This window comes from Mirounga angustirostris, unplaced genomic scaffold (assembly GCF_029215605.1).
Source record: "Mirounga angustirostris isolate CCGP_5_RB_7025 unplaced genomic scaffold, mMirAng1.0.hap1 SCAF_5, whole genome shotgun sequence".
Lineage (NCBI taxonomy): Eukaryota > Metazoa > Chordata > Mammalia > Carnivora > Phocidae > Mirounga > Mirounga angustirostris.
Window position 1 is genome coordinate 84,760,157 of NW_026991713.1, and position 17,220 is coordinate 84,777,376.

Consider the following 17,220-nt stretch of genomic DNA (forward strand, 5'->3'; position numbering starts at 1 on the left):
ATGTTCATTAGGGATATTGGCCAGTAGTTCTCTGTTTTAGTGAAGTCTTTATCTGGTTTTGATATCGGGGTGATGCTGGCCCAATAGAATGAATTTGGAAGTTTTCCTTCCTTTTCTATTTTTTGGAATAGTTTGAGAAGAATAGGTATTAACTCTTCTTTAGATGTTCCTTAGAATTCCCCTGTGAAGCCAACTGGCCCTGGATTTTTATTCGTTTGGAGGTTTTTGATTACTGATTCAGTATCTTAGCTGGTCATAGGTCTATTCAAGTTTTCCGTTTCTTCCTGTTTCAGCTTTGGTAATTTATAGGTTTCTAGGAATTTATCTACTTCTAGATTGTCCAATTTGTGGCATATAATTTTTCATAATATTCTCTAGTAATTGTTTATATTTTTGTGGTGTTGGTTATTTCTCTTCTCTCCTTTGTGATTTTTTTAAATAAATTTTATTTATTAGAGAGAGAGCGCACAGCGGGAGGGGGAGAAGGAGAGGGAGAAGGAGAGGGAGAAGCAGACTCCCCACTGACCAGGGAGCCTGATGCAGGGCTCAATCCTAGGACACTGAAATCATGACCTGAGCCAAAGGCAGACACTTAACCACTTTAAAACTGAACCACATAGGCACCCCTCTCCTTTGTGATTTTATTTATTTGGGTCCTTTCTCTTTTCTTTTTTGACAAGTTTGGCTAGAGTTTTATTAATATTAATTTTTTCAAAGAACCAGCTCCTGGTTTTATTGATCTGTTCTGGTTTTTGTTTTTGTTTTAGAGTTTATATAATTTATTTCTGCTCTTTATTATTTTCCTCATTCTGTTGGCATTAGGCTTCATTTGTTTTTCTTTTTCTAGCTCCTTTAGGTGTAAGGTTAGGTTGAGATTTTTCTTGCTTCTTGAGGTAGACCTCTATTGCTTTATACTTCCTCTTAGAATACCTTTTGCCACATCCCAAAAGTTTCCGACCATTGTGTTTTCATTTCATTTGTTTCAGTGTATTTTTTCATTTCCTTTTTGGTTTTCTGGTTGACCCATTCATTGTTTAGTAGTATGATGTTTAACCTCCAGGTATCTGTGGTCTTTCCAGATTTTTTCTTGTGGTTGACCTCTAGTTTCATATTGTTGGTCAAAAAATGTTCACGGTATTGTGAGTACCTATATGCCAGCAAACTAGATAATCTGGAAGGAATGAATGCATTCCTATACATGTATCAACTACCAAAACTGAACCAGGAAGAAATAGAAAACCTGAACAGACCTATAACCACTAAGGAAATTGAAGCAGTAATCAAAAATCTCCGAACAAACAAAAGCCCAGGGCCAGATGGCTTCCCAGGGAAATTCTACCAAACATTTAAAGAAGAATTAATACCTATTCTTCTGAAACTGTCCAAAAAAATAGAAATGGAGGGAAAACTTCCAAATTCGTTTTATGAGGCCACCATTACCTTGATCCCCAAACCAGAAAAAGACCCCATCAAAAAGGAGAATTACAGACCAATATCCTTGATGAACATGGATGCAAAAATTGTTACCAAAATACTAGCCAATAGGATCCAACAGTACATTAAAAGGATTATTCACCATGACCAAGTGGGATTTATCCCTGGGCTGCAAGGTTGGTTCAACAACTGCAAATCAATCAATACATTAATGAAACAAAGAACAAGAAACATGATCCTCTCAATAGATGCAGAAAAAGCATTTGACAAAGTACAGCATCCTTTCTTGATCAAAACTCTTCAGACTGTAGGGATAGAGGGTACATACCTCAATATCATAAAAGCCATCTATGAAAAGTCCACAGCGAATATCATTCTCAATGGGAAAAAACTGAGAGCTTTCCCCCTAAGGTCAGGAACACGGCAGAGATGTCCATTATCACCACTGCTATTCAGCATAGTACTAGAAGTCCTAGCCACAGCAATCAGACAACAAAAAGAAATAAAAGGCATCCGAATCTGCAAAGAAGTCAAACTTTCACTGTTTGCAGGTGATATGATACTTTATCTGGAAAACCCCAAAGACTCCACCCCAAAACTGATAGAACTCATACAGGAATTCAGTCAAGTGGCAGGACATAAAACCAGTGCACAGAAATCAGTGGCATTCCTATACACCAACAACAAGACAGAAGAAAGAGAAATTAAGGAGTCGATCCCATTTACAATTGCACCCAAAACCATAAGATACCTAGGCATAAATCTAACCAAAGAGGCAAAGGATCTGTACTCAGAAAACTATAAAATACTCATGAAACAAATTGAGGAAGACACAAAGAAACGGAAAAATGTTCCATGCTCATGGATTGGAAGAACAAATATTGTGAAGATGTCAATGCTACCTAGAGCAATCTACACATTCAGTGCAATCCCTACCAAAATACCATCCACTTTTTTCAAAGAAATGGAACAAATAATCCTAAAATTTGTATGGAACCAGAGAAGACCCTGAATAACCAGATGTTGAAACAGGAAAGCAAAGCTGGTGACATCACAATTCTGGACTTCAAGCTCTATTACAAAGCTGTCATCATTAAGACAGTATGGTACTGGCACAAAACAGACACATAGATCAATGGAACAGAATAGAGAGCCTAGAAATGGACCCTTAGCTCTATGGTCAACTAATCTTCAACAAAGCAAGAAAGAATGTCCAAAGCAAAAAGACAGTCTCTTCAACAAATGGTGTTGGGAAAATTGGACAGCCACATGCAGAAGAATGAAACTGGACCATTTCCTTACACCACACACAAAAATAGACTCCAAATGGTTGAAAGACCTAAATGTGAGACAAGAGTCCATCAAAATCCTAAAGGGATTTTCGCAGCAACCTCTTCGACCTCAGCCGCAGCAACTTCTTCCTAGAAACATCACCAAAGGCAAGGGAAGCAAAGGCAAAAATGAACTATTGGGACTTCATCAAGATAAAAAGCTTTTGCACAGCAAAAGAAACAGTCAACAAAACCAAAAGACAACTGACAGAATGGGAGAAGATATTTGCAAGTGACATATCAGATAAAGGGCTAGTATCCAAAATCTATAAAGAACTTATCAAACTCAACACCCAAAGAACAAATGATCCAATCAAGAAATGGGCAGGGGCATGTGGGTGGCTCAGTCGTTAAGCATCTGCCTTCAGCTCAGGTCATGATCTCAGGGTCCTGGGATCGAGCCCCGCATCAGGCTCCCTGCTTGCCGGAGAGCCTGCTTCTCCCTCTCCCACTCCCCCTGCTTGTATTCCCTCTCTCACTGTCTCTCTCTGTGTGTCAAATAAATGAAATCTTTAAAAAAAAAAAAAAAAGAAGAAAGAAAGAAATGGGCAGAAGACATGAGCAGACATTTTTCCAAAGAAGACATCCAAATGGCCAACAGACACATGAAAAAGTGCTCAACATGGCTTGGCATCAGGGAAATCCAAATCAAAAACTCAATGAGATATCACTTCACACCAGTCAGAATGGCTAAAATTAACAAGTCAGGAAATGACAGATGTTGGCGGGGATGCGGAGAAAGGGGAACCCTCCTGCACTGTTGGTGGGAATGCAAACTGGTACAACCACTCTGGAAAACAGTATGGAGGTTCCTCAAAAAGTTGAAAATAGAGCTACCATATGACCCAGCAATTGCACTATTGGGTATTTACCCCAAAGATAAAAATGTAGGGATCCGAAGGGGTACGTGCATCCTGATGTTCATAGCAGCAATGTCCACAATAGCCAAACTGTGGAAAAAGCCAAGATGTCCATCGACAGATGAGTGGATAAAGAAGATGTGGTATATATATACAATGGAATATTATGCAGCCATCAGAGGAATTAAATCTTGCCATTTGCAACGATATGGATGGAACTGGAGGGTATTATGCTGAGTGAAATAAGTCAATCAGAGAAAGACATGTATCATATGACCTCACTGATATGAGGATTCTTAATCTCAGGAAACAAACTGAGGGTTGCTGGAGTGGTGGGGGGTGAGAGGGATGGGGTGGCTGGGTGGTGGACACTGGGGAGGGTATGTGCTATGGTGAGCGCTGTGAATTGTGTAAGACTGTTGAATCACAGACCTGTACCTCTGAAACAAATAATACATTATATGTTAAAAAAAAAAAAAAAGAAGAAGAAGAAGATAGCAGGAAGGGAAAAATGAATGGGGGGGAATCAGAGGGGGAGACAAACCATGAGAGACTATGGACTCTGAGAAACAAACTGAGGGTTCTAGAGGGGAGAGGGGTGGGGGGATGGGTTAGCCTGGTGATGGGTATTAAAGAGGGCACATACTGAATGGAGTACTGGGTGTTATATGCAAACAATGAATCATGGAACACTACATCAAAAACTAATGATGTAATGTATGGTGATTAACATAATAATAAAAACTAATGATGTAATGTATGGTGATTAACATAATAAAATTTTAAAAATGTAAAAATAAAAAAAAAACAGAAAACATGCATGGTATGATTTCAATCTTTTTGTATTTGTTGAAGCCTGATTTGTGACCTAATATATGATCTATTCTGAAGAATGTTCTATGTGCCCTTGAACAGAATGTGTATTCTTTTGTTTTAGAATTGAATGTTCTGAATATATTTGTTAAGTCCATCTGGTACAGTGTGTCATTCAATGCCATTTTTCTGTATTTATTTTCATTTTAGATGATCTGTCCATTGATGTAAGTAGGGTGTTAAAGTCCCCTACTATTACTGTATTATTATCAGTTAATTCCTTTATGATTGTTATTGTTTTATGTATTTGGTGCGTCCATGTTTAGCACATAAATATTTACAATTGTTAGATCTTCTTATTGGATTTTCCCCTTTATTATGAGATAGTGCCCTTCTTTGTTTCTTGTTATAGTCTTTGTTTTAAAGTCTAGTTTGTCCGATATAAGTATTGCTACTCTGGCTTTCTTTTGACATCCATCCCTCACTTTCAATCTGCAGGTGTCTTCAGGTCTAAAATGACTCTCTTAGAGGCAGCATATAGATGGATTTTTTAAAATACATTCTGATACCCTAGGTCTTTTTACTGTTTACATTCTAAGTAATTATTGATAGATATGTATTTATTGTCATTTATCACTTCTTTTGTCATTGTTTCTGGAGATATCTTTGATCTTTTCTTATCTTTGTTACTTTTGGTCTCCTTTGCACTAAGAGTCCCTAATATTTCTTGAAGGGCTGCTTTAATGGTCATGAACTCCTTTAGTTCTTATTTATCTGGTAAACTCTTTATTTCTCCTTTTATTCTGAATGATGGTCTTGCTGGATAGAGTACTCTTGGCTGCAGATTTTTCCCATTCAGCACTTGGAATATATCATGCCACTCTCTTCTGACTTGCCAAGTTTGTTGAGAAATCTGCAACTAGCCTTATGGGTCTTCCCTTGTAAGTTAAGGACTTACTTTGTCTTTCTGCCTTTTTGTTTCTTTATCACTATATTTTGCAAATTTAATTACAATACATCTTGGTGTTGGCCTGCTTTTGTTGACTTTGATGGGAGTTCTCTTTAACACCTGGATCTGGATATCTGTTTCCTTCCCCAGATTAGGGAAGTTTTCAGCCATTATTTCCTCAAATAAATTTTCTGTTGTGTTTTCTCTGAGCTTTCTTCTGAGACTCTCCTTGCCTGTGGTGGACATTGGCCTGAATGTGGTGAGTTTTAACTAGGTGTGCTCTGGTCTGCTTATGAAATGAGGCTTGACACAGCTTCTACCAGAACCAAGGTCCTGCAGAACTCTCTGCTTGGGAGATGTGGTGTGGGCAGGGGTTTGTGCTGGTCTTCTGGGGTAGGGACCCAGAAGGGACTGGGACTGAGGCAAGTTTGACTGAGAAAAGCAGTCCTGCCAGAGTGGGGCTTGGTATAAGCAAGTTAGGCAGCCAGTGTCTGCACTGTGATGCTTCCTGAGGGGGCTCTGTGTTTATGCTAAGGGGTGGGGGGGGGGAATGGCCAGCCAGCTCCTTTGTTTCAGAGAGGTATCTCTGTGAGTTCTGTCTCTCAGGGACATGCTCCAAGAAGAGCAAATAATGTCCCTGCTGTGCGCCCTAGGCATTCTTCAGATCACTATTTCCATGCTGTATGCCCCTGGATTGTTTGCCTGCCTTCCCTTCAGGAGCAGCACATTACCCTCTGGGCTCCCAGTGAAGCTTGCTGACCTTTAAAACTCCAAACTTTATGCCCCACTGGTTCCAAGAACTCATGAAGTTCAGCCCCTCTCATTTTCCAAGCCAATGGGTATGGGGAAAACGTTCTCCTTGTGTATTCCCCTGTGTGCTTCTCTTTCTCTTGTCCTTCTCTGTGACCACATCTCCCTCTCCTCCACAGCACCTGCAATCTGATCTGTCTCTTCCCTAAACCAGGTCTCTACACTTCCTACTTTCTTCAGTGTGACTCTTCTCTCCCTTTAGTTGTGGAGTTTGTTCTGTCAGTCTTCAGGTCAATTTCTGGAGTATTTAGGATGATTTGATAGTTATCTAGTGGTGTTCATGGGATGAGGCAAGCCTAGGGTCTTCCTACTTTGCCTCCATCTTCCTCTCCTTTGATATGTGGGGGTTTTGATCCATTTATCTGGATGGCATTGCTTTCCTCTACAGTTTATTGATCTGGCTCTAAGTTATTTCTAATTCCACCTTTCCTCTGAATGTATGGTTACAGTAACAACTGGATAGAAGAGCCATGCTGAATGGTAGCACTGTGATAATTCTCAGTTCCCCAGCCACACCCCCTCTCAAATTATCCTTCATGGGCCAAATTCTCTGCTCCACTGCATCCTCAGGGAAGCAGTACCTAATAAAAGGACATCACAGCCTCATCTTGATTCTCCTTTTGTTCAGGTACCATGTGACTAAAGACTAGTAATCAGAGTAATATTTTTAAATATTAACAACCTACTCAGCCATGTAAGGAAGAGATATATTGAATTATTAAAATATTCAGACTGATAGATGGATCACCTTATATCAATTTTGCATAACCTACACCTCAACGGTTCCATGAACCCCAAAGAAAAAGAACATTTTTGTAGTATGTTAGTATCTAAGGGAAGAAGCTTATAGTTTTTGTTACATTTATCAAATGGTTCTCTGACCAAAATAGGTTAAGAAGCACTTACTGAGGATAACTGTTTTTCAGTTCTTAGCTATACAGGAGAATATTTGGCATTAAAATCATGATAAACATAATACAGACTGTTATAGTGCCTCAAGGCTCTTAAAATGAGTATCAGTAATGATTATGTAGTACTTTGAAATTTTTAAATTATTTGAGCTTTCTCAATTCATTCTATTAAAATGCAACTGTGTAAGCATAACAATCATTGAGATTTTGAATAAGTGGAATTTTATGCAGGTATCTCCTTTGTCACTAATTACTATATATGACACTCTACAAAAATCAACCTCTTCAAATTTCAATCTTCTTACTGGTAAAATAGCGATATCCATGTAATCTATGCCTATTTAGGCTATGTTGGATAAAGAGACAGAAAAGTAATTGAACAGGGGACCAGTGGTTTAAATGTTTTTAAATCAGGGATTTTAGTTCTGACCTGGATTCAAACTCAGACACAATCTTGACTCTGATACAATAGTCTCCTAAATAGTCTCCCTACTCCCAAGTTTCCTCCACCAGACATTTTTTCAAGCAGCAGTCTGCATGACCCTTAAAAAAGTGTAAGTGAGGTCATGTCATTCTGCTCAAAGCTCTCCACTGGCTTCCCATCTCATTCCAAAAAGAAGCTGAAGTCATTGCCATTGTTTGCAACCTTACAGCTCAAGGTGAGGTCTGCAGACCAGCAGCATCAGCTGAAACCAAACTCTATGGGAGAGCTACTAAATCACAATCTACGTTCTACCAAGAGCCTCAGGTCACACAAATGTCCATCAAAGTTTGAGAAACAGCCTTGATGGCTTCTCCTTTTCCCCTTTCAATTTTCCCCTTCTCATTCCACTTCAGCCACAGAGGCCTGGCCTCCCTGCAGTTCATCCACATGCCAGACTCCCTCTTGCAGCAGGAACTTTACATTTGTCATTCAGTCAGCACAAAAATCTCTCTTCCCCAGTTATCTGCAAGGCTCTCCCCTTCATCTCCTTCAGTCTTTCCCAACTGTTGTCATCTTGGTGAGCCATCCCCTGACAACCCTACCTTAAACTGCAATCCTCCCTCCCCACAACATACTCTTCATGTGTCTTCAGAAAGTTATTTTTCTCTATAGGACTTAACATTACCTGGCATATTATATCATTATTTATTTGTTTATTATCTGTCTCCTCCCCATAAGATCCACGAGAGCAGAGATTTTTGTCTCCCCTCTATCCCCATTACCTAGAACAATGACCAATATGTATTTGTTAAATTCATGAATCAGATGAGCTAACACATATAAAGCTAAACACAGTTGGGGGTAGGCCCTCAATAATTGATATCCATGGTAAATATTATGTTTTGTTGGACATTAAACGTATTTCTTCTAGGCAGACAGAGTATAGTAGTCTTTCAGAAATCAAAAAGACATTTTGGACAAGTCCCCAGTTCATGCTATGAAAAGTTGAAAAGAAGTTATTACAGTAATCCTCAGTAGACAGTAAATTTTATAGGTAAAGAACTGTACATATATATTTTTGTTTATTTCAATTTTTTCCCACAAAACTAGCCCCATTACATGGCACAGTTCCAGGAGAATGACAGACACTAAATAATGAATAAACAAATACAATTTAAACATATATAAAGGTAGTATATAAGAATCTGTCTTTGACTCTTTGGCATCCTTGATAGCCCTAACCCGGCTGCCTGTCTGGTCTTCTGATTTTCTTGTACTAGTATTTTATATTTGTCATTAACTTGAAGTAACAAAATTATTAATCTGAATGCAACACCTTTAAGACAAACCATGGCTGGTCTCTGGTTAAAACCAGGTGGCTTAATTATCTAAGGAGGACTGATAGCAAAACTTAACAATAATGACACAGCTACTAGTTATATCAGGAAACTGTGTAAGCATTTTAGCTGTGTCATTTAATATATGCAATGCTATTATAAGCTAGGTATTATTTTTAATACCTATAATACCTATCTTTAGGATGCATCAACTGAGGCCTAGAAAGGTTAAATAACACGCCCAAGGTCATATAGAAAAGCTATTGATCCACTGCAGAATGAGTTATGCCAAGAGTCAAGGATTTATTTATCCTCTGCAACTACTTTCAGATGCTAATTTTTTTAGTAATGGAATTCTTTTTACCTCACTGAGCAAACTGTTGCATGAGGGCTCAGTGACTAGAACAGATAATAGCAGCACGGCTCTTGATCAAGCAGGGATTAGGCAGAGTGAAGACCCATTTCCTCAGTCCTCAGCCTTCTCCTTTGCCTCCTCCTTATCCATTGGCTCTGTACAGCACCTCTGCAGAACCTCAGTGATCTAAGGAAAACTTTTGTCCTGTGGAAAGGAGGTGGGATAGGCATCCAAAGAGCAGGCAGAAGTTCTAAAATCTCTCTCCAAGTAAAAATAAAGGGGCCAGGGAAACCATCCAAATAGGTAGAAAAGATCCCACACAGAGGATTCTGTGTACTACCTTTATAGATTGACCACGGAGGTAAAAATCTGTCTATATAAGTAACTTGGGATTCCAAAAAAAAGTTTGGACCATATCATACTGATGTCTCTCCAGCTCTAAAATGTCATGATGTAATGATCTGGAGTGGGCAATAAGCAAAATATGATTTGATATATAATTTTTACAATTTTCTTGCTTCAAAACCTCTAGGTAGTCACTTCTCTCAGCTGGCAACAGGTAACCATGGACAAGGAAGGCAACATGAATATGCATGAAGAAGTCAGAATACCTGTTTTAGGATTCCAGTTCTATAATAACCTTGAGAAAGTCACCACTCTCTGAAATAAAAAGATAAACAATGCTCTTCTACCTCACAGGTAAAGGTAAAATGATATAATAATGATGAAAACCTTCGGAACTACTGAAGTTGTATGCAAATACTAACAAAAGTATTAGCAGAAGTACCAAAAATAGACTTTAGGGTTAAAGAATACACACACCCTACTTCTATTGAGAAAATTCTATGAGATGGTATGTGGACACTGAATATCTATTTGAATTGATAATATATCCTTAAGTCAATAATCTGCCAGTCAAGTTATCCAGCACATTGTCAGTAGCATTCATTCATTACCCATTTGACATCCATTTGATATTTACCACAATGTTAATTTCTTACTTATTTTACCACCACAGATAAATTATTTGAAGGAAAACATCTAGTGAAAATTTCCCTTTAATTTTTGCTGACATCGACAATAGCCTATCAAAACAATTTTTATAGATTATTGAATTATAAGTAAAAGTGTAAGTATTCTGAAATTTTACCCAAAGGAGATGTAGCAAAAATGAGATATAATTATTACACTTTAAGCTGTGTGTCATTTTCTTAAATTTAAATAATTAATTGCAATTATAAAAAGGGAGGAATACAGTTGGTGAAAGCAAGAAAAGATAATTGCTTTAGACTTACTGCTGCATGAAGAACTGAGGCAATCCAATGAGCATTGTTCCAACTCCCATGATTAGGCACCCTGTTCCGATTATTTTTGGCCTGTGAAGTTTGGCTCCAAAGTAGCTTACAAACATTATAACTAAGAGATTCCCTTGGGGTGAAGAATAAAATGTTCATCAGTTAGATAACTTAGAAAAAGTCATCAGCATAACTAAATTAACGAATGTCTATAGCAGGTCTGGCAATGTTTTGTTGTAACTAAACTGTCTCCCTACCATCTTTCCCATCCTTTGTCTTTCTTTGCTTTAATCTAAGATGACTGTTGAAATTGTCTGCATACTCATTACTTCAATTATCCATTTATCAAAATACCTTAATTATGAACACTACTACCTCAATTTCATCCACCCTAATTATTTGTCCTTTTAAAGTGTTTTATAAGTAAATCAAATTGTAGAAGGGTTCCTTTATTGCTCTCTTAAGTTTTCCTTAGTGATTTTGAAGTGAACTTTATTACTTTCTTCATTCATTAATATTTTCTATTAAAGTTTTTATCAGTTTCCCATTTGCTCTTGAAACATACGTTACAATATTCTTGTTTTAGCAGATATTCCTCATAGAAAAAGAAAAGCAAACACAACTATACCTCACTTTATTAAATCAAATTATGAAATTCATATTAATACTAAAATACAATTTGTTACATGCTTTTTACAAAAAGACTCAAAACAGAGGTAAAAATTACTTCACATAAGCAAACTTCAGGAATATACCAGTTATATAATCTCAATGTTTACTTATAATCCAAATTTATGAAATACAAAAATTCTATAAAATGTACCCATCTTTTAAAAGAATAATTGAAGAAATTTTTTTGAAGGTGGAAATTACATTTTTATAAAAAGTCTCTAGAGAAGCATATGATAAATTACTTTTAGTCGGTGATGGTGATGAGTGACTAAATGTGCTTTAGGGAAAACATCCTCATATTTTGCTGTATACAAAAATACTGGAAGAAGGTGGTGAGGAAAACAGAAACCTTAAAAGTTTTAAAATCTTGGAAGCTCCCAACAGTTTCTCATTCCATGGATCTAGGGGTAGGTCAAGAAATCTGCATTTGTAAGCTCAAATGTGCTGATGGAGATGGTTCCAGGAACATGCTTTGATAAACATTGTTTAGGATCTTAGATTTCAAAGGGCTTTTAAAGTTTCAGCTCTTTGCATTTGGAAGTTTTTAAAAACTGCAGTGCTAGGTAGAGTAAGAACTTAGCAACTCCCCAGCAATTGACTGTGATGGCTGATGGGTAGTGTTGCTTTGAAGCTCTCTTCAATGTTTCTAATTTTCTAGCAAGAGTATGTTTGCTTACATCTGTAAGCAATCATCTAATTTACTACTGTTTGTTCACATTGCCAGCTTTAGTCAAGTGCAAAAAGAGCAGCAATTTTTATAGCCTTGAGGACAATAATGACAGCGAGAAAATTAGCTTGCATAGTGGCTCTAGATTTTATGGTTCCAGAAAGAATTAAGCTTCTTTTAATTTTCACAAGGAAAAAAAAACCTTGAATATGAGATTTTTCATTTGATATTTAAGCATTTAGAAGAAATTTTGTATATTACATTGACAATTATGTCTATACTTTTGTTAATGTGTCACAATTAATAAAATACAGTGAAAGCTGACCTTCAGTTTATAATGTATCCCTGCAACCAACATCACCTACCCTGCCCAACTTGCACACCACCAACACCTCACAATAAAAGACTCATGTTTCAGGCTGTTTCTGTGTTACATTAGTGGGTATGCCAAAGACCACATAATACCACTTCAGTGTCTGTGATATCTATAGAGTTTTTTCTTTCTTTACTTAGTATCCCTTCTGAGTTCTCAGAAGATACACATAGAAAATTAATGGTGATGATAATCTTTAAAAAATTAAATTGGATATCAAAAATCAATTCTATTATCATAAATGAACAGATAACAAAGAGGAGGTGTGTACATACACATGTGCATGCACGCCCCCCCACCACACACAGAGGAATATTATGCAGCCATAAAAAGGGATGAGATCATGCCACTTGGGACAACATGGGTAAACCTGTAAGTGAAATAAGTTAGACTGAGAAAGACAAATACCATATGATTCCACTTATAAGTTGAATTTTAAAAAAACAAATGAATAAAAAAAAGCAGAATCAGAACTTTAAATACAGAGAACAAACTGAAGGTTGCCAGAAGGTAGGAATGGTTGGGCAAAATGCGTGAAGGAGAGAGGGAGATACAGGCTACCAAATTATGGAATGAATAAGTCATGGGAATAAAAGGCACAGCATAAGGAATACAGTTAATGATACTGTAATAGTGATGTGATGGAAGAGATGGTAACTACACTTGTGGTGAACATAGCATAAATTATAAACTTATCAAATCACTAAGTTGTACACCTGAAACTAATGTAACATTTTGTGTCAACTATACTCAAATTAAAAAAAAAATTAACACAAATTCAGCAAGGTTGCTGCATACAGATAACATTAGATATTAATATTGTTCCAATATTCCAGGAATTACTAAATAGGAATTGTAACAAAAAAAAACTATTACTGTAAAAGCAATGATTAGAGGGAAATTCATTTCATTGAATACATATATTAGGAAAGAAGAAAAATCTAAAATCAGTTATCTAAGTTTCTACCCAGGAAACCAGAAAAAGAAGAGCCAATTAAATCTAAAGTAGGTAGAAGAAAAGACATAATAAAATTAGAGCAGAAATAAATGAAATTGAAAACAGAAACTCAGAAGAGAAAATCAGCAAAACCAAAGGTGATTCTTTGAAAAGATCAATGAAATCAATAAGCCTCTAGTCATGCTCACCAAGAAAGAAAAGAAAAAAAAAAAGAGAGAAGATACTAATTACTAATACCAGAAATGAAAGGGGAGACATCACTATAAATTTTATGGACATAAAAAGGATAATAAAGGAGTACTATGAACATCTCTATGCTTACAAATCTGATAACCTAAATAAAATGGACCAACTACTTAAAAGACACAATCTGCCAAATCTAAGAATTAATAGACAATATGAACAGGCCTATATCTATTATAGAAGTTGAACCAATAATCAGTAGCCTTCTAAAACAGAAAGCACCAGGCCCAGAAATATTCACTGGTGAATTTGACCCAGCAGTTAATGAAGAAATTATACCAATTCTCTATAATCTTTTTTGAAAAACAGAAGCAGAGGGGAAATTTTCTAAATCATTTCTATGAGGCCAGCATTACCCTAATACCAAAACCAGACAAAAAAAATCCCTATAAATCAATATCTCTCATGAACACAGGTGTAAAAATCCTCAACAAAATATTAAGTCATATTCAACAATATATAGAATTAGACACCATGACCAAGTGGGGTTTATCCCAGGTATACAAGGCCAGTTAAACATTAGAAAATTAATTAATATAATCCAGCACATCAACAGGCCAAAGAAGAAAAATCACATGCTCATATCAATAGATGTAGAAAAAGCATTTGACCAAAATCCAACAACCATTCATGATAAAAACTCAGTAAATGCAGAAGAGAGACAAATTTCCTCAACTTGTTAAAGAACTTCTACAAAAACATACAGTTAACATCATACTTAATGATGATAAACTCAAAGCTTCCTACTAAGATCAGGTACAAAGTAAGAATGTCCCCTCTCTCCATTACTTTTCATTGTACTGGGAGTTCTACTAAATATAATAGGACAAGAAAAACAAGTAAAAGTACACAGTCTGGGAAGGAAAAAATAAAACTGTCTTTGCTCCCAGAAGATATGATCATCTATATAAAAAATCCAAAAGAACTGACAAAGGAACTCCTGAAACTAATAAATGATTATAGTATGTTGCAAGATGCAAGGTTAATATACAAAAGTAAACTGCTTTTCTACATGCCAGCAATGAACAAATGGAATTGAAAAAGCATTTACTTTATCATCCCCCAAAATGATATATTTAGGTATAAATCTAATAAAATATGTACAAGATCTACATGAGAGAAACTATAAAACTCTGATGAAAGAAATCAAAGAAAAACTAGATAAATGGAGATACATTCCATGTTCATGAATAGGAAGACAGTATTGTCAAGATGCCAGTTCTATCCAACTTGTTCTATAGATTCAATGCAGTCTCAGCCAAAATCACAGGAAATTATGTTGTGGATACTGACAAAATGGTTTCTAAGCTGACAAACTGGAGAGGCAAAAGACCCAGAATAATCAACACAATACTGAAGAAAAACAAAGTTAAAGGATCGACATTACCGAACTTCAAGACATACTGTAAAGCCACATTAATCAAGACAGTATAACAGTGGTGAAAGAATAGACAAATAGATCAATGGAATAGAATTTATAGCCCAGAAACAGACCTACTTAAATATAGTTAACTGATCTTTGACAAAGGAGCAAATGTAATAAGATAGAGCAAACATAATCTTTTCAACAAATGGTGCTGGAACAACTGGACATCCTCATGCAAAAAAAAATGAAGTTAGACACGGACCTTACACTCTTCACAAAAATAAAGGCAAAGAGATCACAGACCTAAATTTAAAATGCAAAACTGTAACACTTCTAGAAGATAACTTAGGAGAAAACCTAGATGACCTTAGGTTTGGTGATGACTTTTTAGATGCAATACCAAAAGCAGAATCAGTGACCAAAAAATAATTGGATAAGCTGGACTTCATTAAAATTAAAAATTTCTTTTCTGTGACAGATACTGTCAAAAGAATGAAAAGAAAGCCACAGACTGAGAGAAAATATTTGCATAAGTCATATCAGATAAAGGACAGTTATCAAAAATATACAAAGAACACTTAAAACTCAACAATAAGAACACAAACAATGAGATTTAAAAATAGGCCAAATAACTTAACAGGTCACCAAAAAAGATAAACAGGTGGCAGATAAGCATATGAAAAGACGTTCAAAATCATATGACATGAGGGTACCGCAAATTGAAATGACAATGAGACACCACTACATACTTATTAGAATGGCCAAAATCCAAAATACTAAATGCTGGTGAGGGCATGGAGCAAAAAGAAGCTCATTCATTGCTAATGGGAATGCAAAATCGTACAAACACTTTGGGAAACAATTTAGCAGTTTCTTACAAAACTAAACATATTTTTCCCATATGATCCAGCAGTTATGCTCCTTGGTATTTACACAAATGAGGTGAAAATGAAAATATGTCCACACAAAAACCTGAACAGGGATTTTATAGCAGTTTTATTCATAATTGCCAACACTGAAACAATCAAGATGTCCTTCAGTGGATGAATGGATAAGTAAATGAAGGCCTATCCAGAAAATGGATTATTATCTGGCACTAAAAAGAAATAAGCTATCCAGCTATGAAAAGACACGCAGGAACCCCAAATGCATATTACTAAGTGAAAGAAGCCAATCTGAAAAGGCTACATACTGTATGATTCCAACTATACAACATTCTGAAAAAGGCGAAACTATGGAGACATTAAAAGCATCAGTGGATGCCAGGGCTAGGGGAAAGTTTGGATGAATAGGCAGAGCAGAGGGATTTTTAGGGCAGTGAAAGTAGTTTGCATGATACTGTAGTAATGGATACATACCATTATATATTTGTTCAATCTCATAGAATATACAACACAAAGAGTGAACCTTAATATTAACTATGGACTCTGAATGACAATAATGTTATTGTAGGTCCATCAGCTGTAACAAATGTCCCACTCTGGTGAGGGATGTTGATAATGAGAGAGGCTTTGCATTTGTGGGAGTAGGGTATATATGAAAAATCTCTGTAACTTTCACTCAATTTTGCTGTGAACACAAAATTACTCTAAAAAACAAAGTTTTTTTGTCATTAATATTTTTATTATTGTTATGTTAATCACCATACATTACATCATTAGTTTTTGATGTAGTGTTCCATGATTCATTGTTTGTGTATAACACCCAGTGCTCCATGCAGAACATGCCCTCTTTAATACCCATCACCAGGCTAACCCATCATCCCACCCCCCTCCCCTCTAGAACCCTCAGTTTGTTTTTCAGAGTCCATAGTCTCTCCTGGTTTGTCTCTCCCTCCGATTTCCCCCCTTTCATCCTTCCATTCCTGCTATCTTCTTTTTTTTTTTAACATATAATGTATTTTTTTAAAAAACAAAGTTTTTATAAAATCTGTATGAAGTTGATTAAATACTAGAATGTGAAAAGCAAAACTTTTCAATATTTATAAGAATATATGGGAAAGGGGTGCCTGGGTGGCTCAGTTGGTTAAGCGACTGCCTTCAGCTCAGGTCATGATCCTGGAGTCCCAGGATCGAGTCCCACATCGGGCTCCCTGCTCAGCAGGGAGTCTGCTTCTCCTTCTGACCCTAACCCCTCTCATGTGCTTTCTCTCATTCTCCCTCTCTCAAATAAATAAATAAAATCTTAAAAAAAAAAAGAATATATGGGAAAGTATTTGAAAGAGAATATTTGGAAATATTAGGAGGTCATGATATAGAAAACTTTTTTTTTATTTTCTTAGCAGCTCTGTTGTTGTTGGAGAAAGACTTTGTTATGAAAAAATACTTGGGAAAAAAATGGAGTGTCCAGTATGTGGACATGAGATAATAATGCCAAATGATATCAGAGGATAAATGAAATTGTTCTACAAAAAAGAAGAAAG

General features: G+C 36.3%; 1 protein-coding gene across 1 annotated transcript in view; it reads right to left on the reverse strand.

Moving 5' to 3' along the window:
• Positions 1 to 17,220, reverse strand: part of SLCO1C1 (solute carrier organic anion transporter family member 1C1) — a 73,259-nt gene that overhangs the window by 38,579 nt on the left and 17,460 nt on the right. The window contains exon 6 of the mRNA XM_045873782.3: positions 10,520 to 10,652. Within this exon, the coding sequence (XP_045729738.1) occupies positions 10,520 to 10,652 (133 nt within the window). The remainder of the gene's footprint in view (positions 1 to 10,519; positions 10,653 to 17,220) is intronic.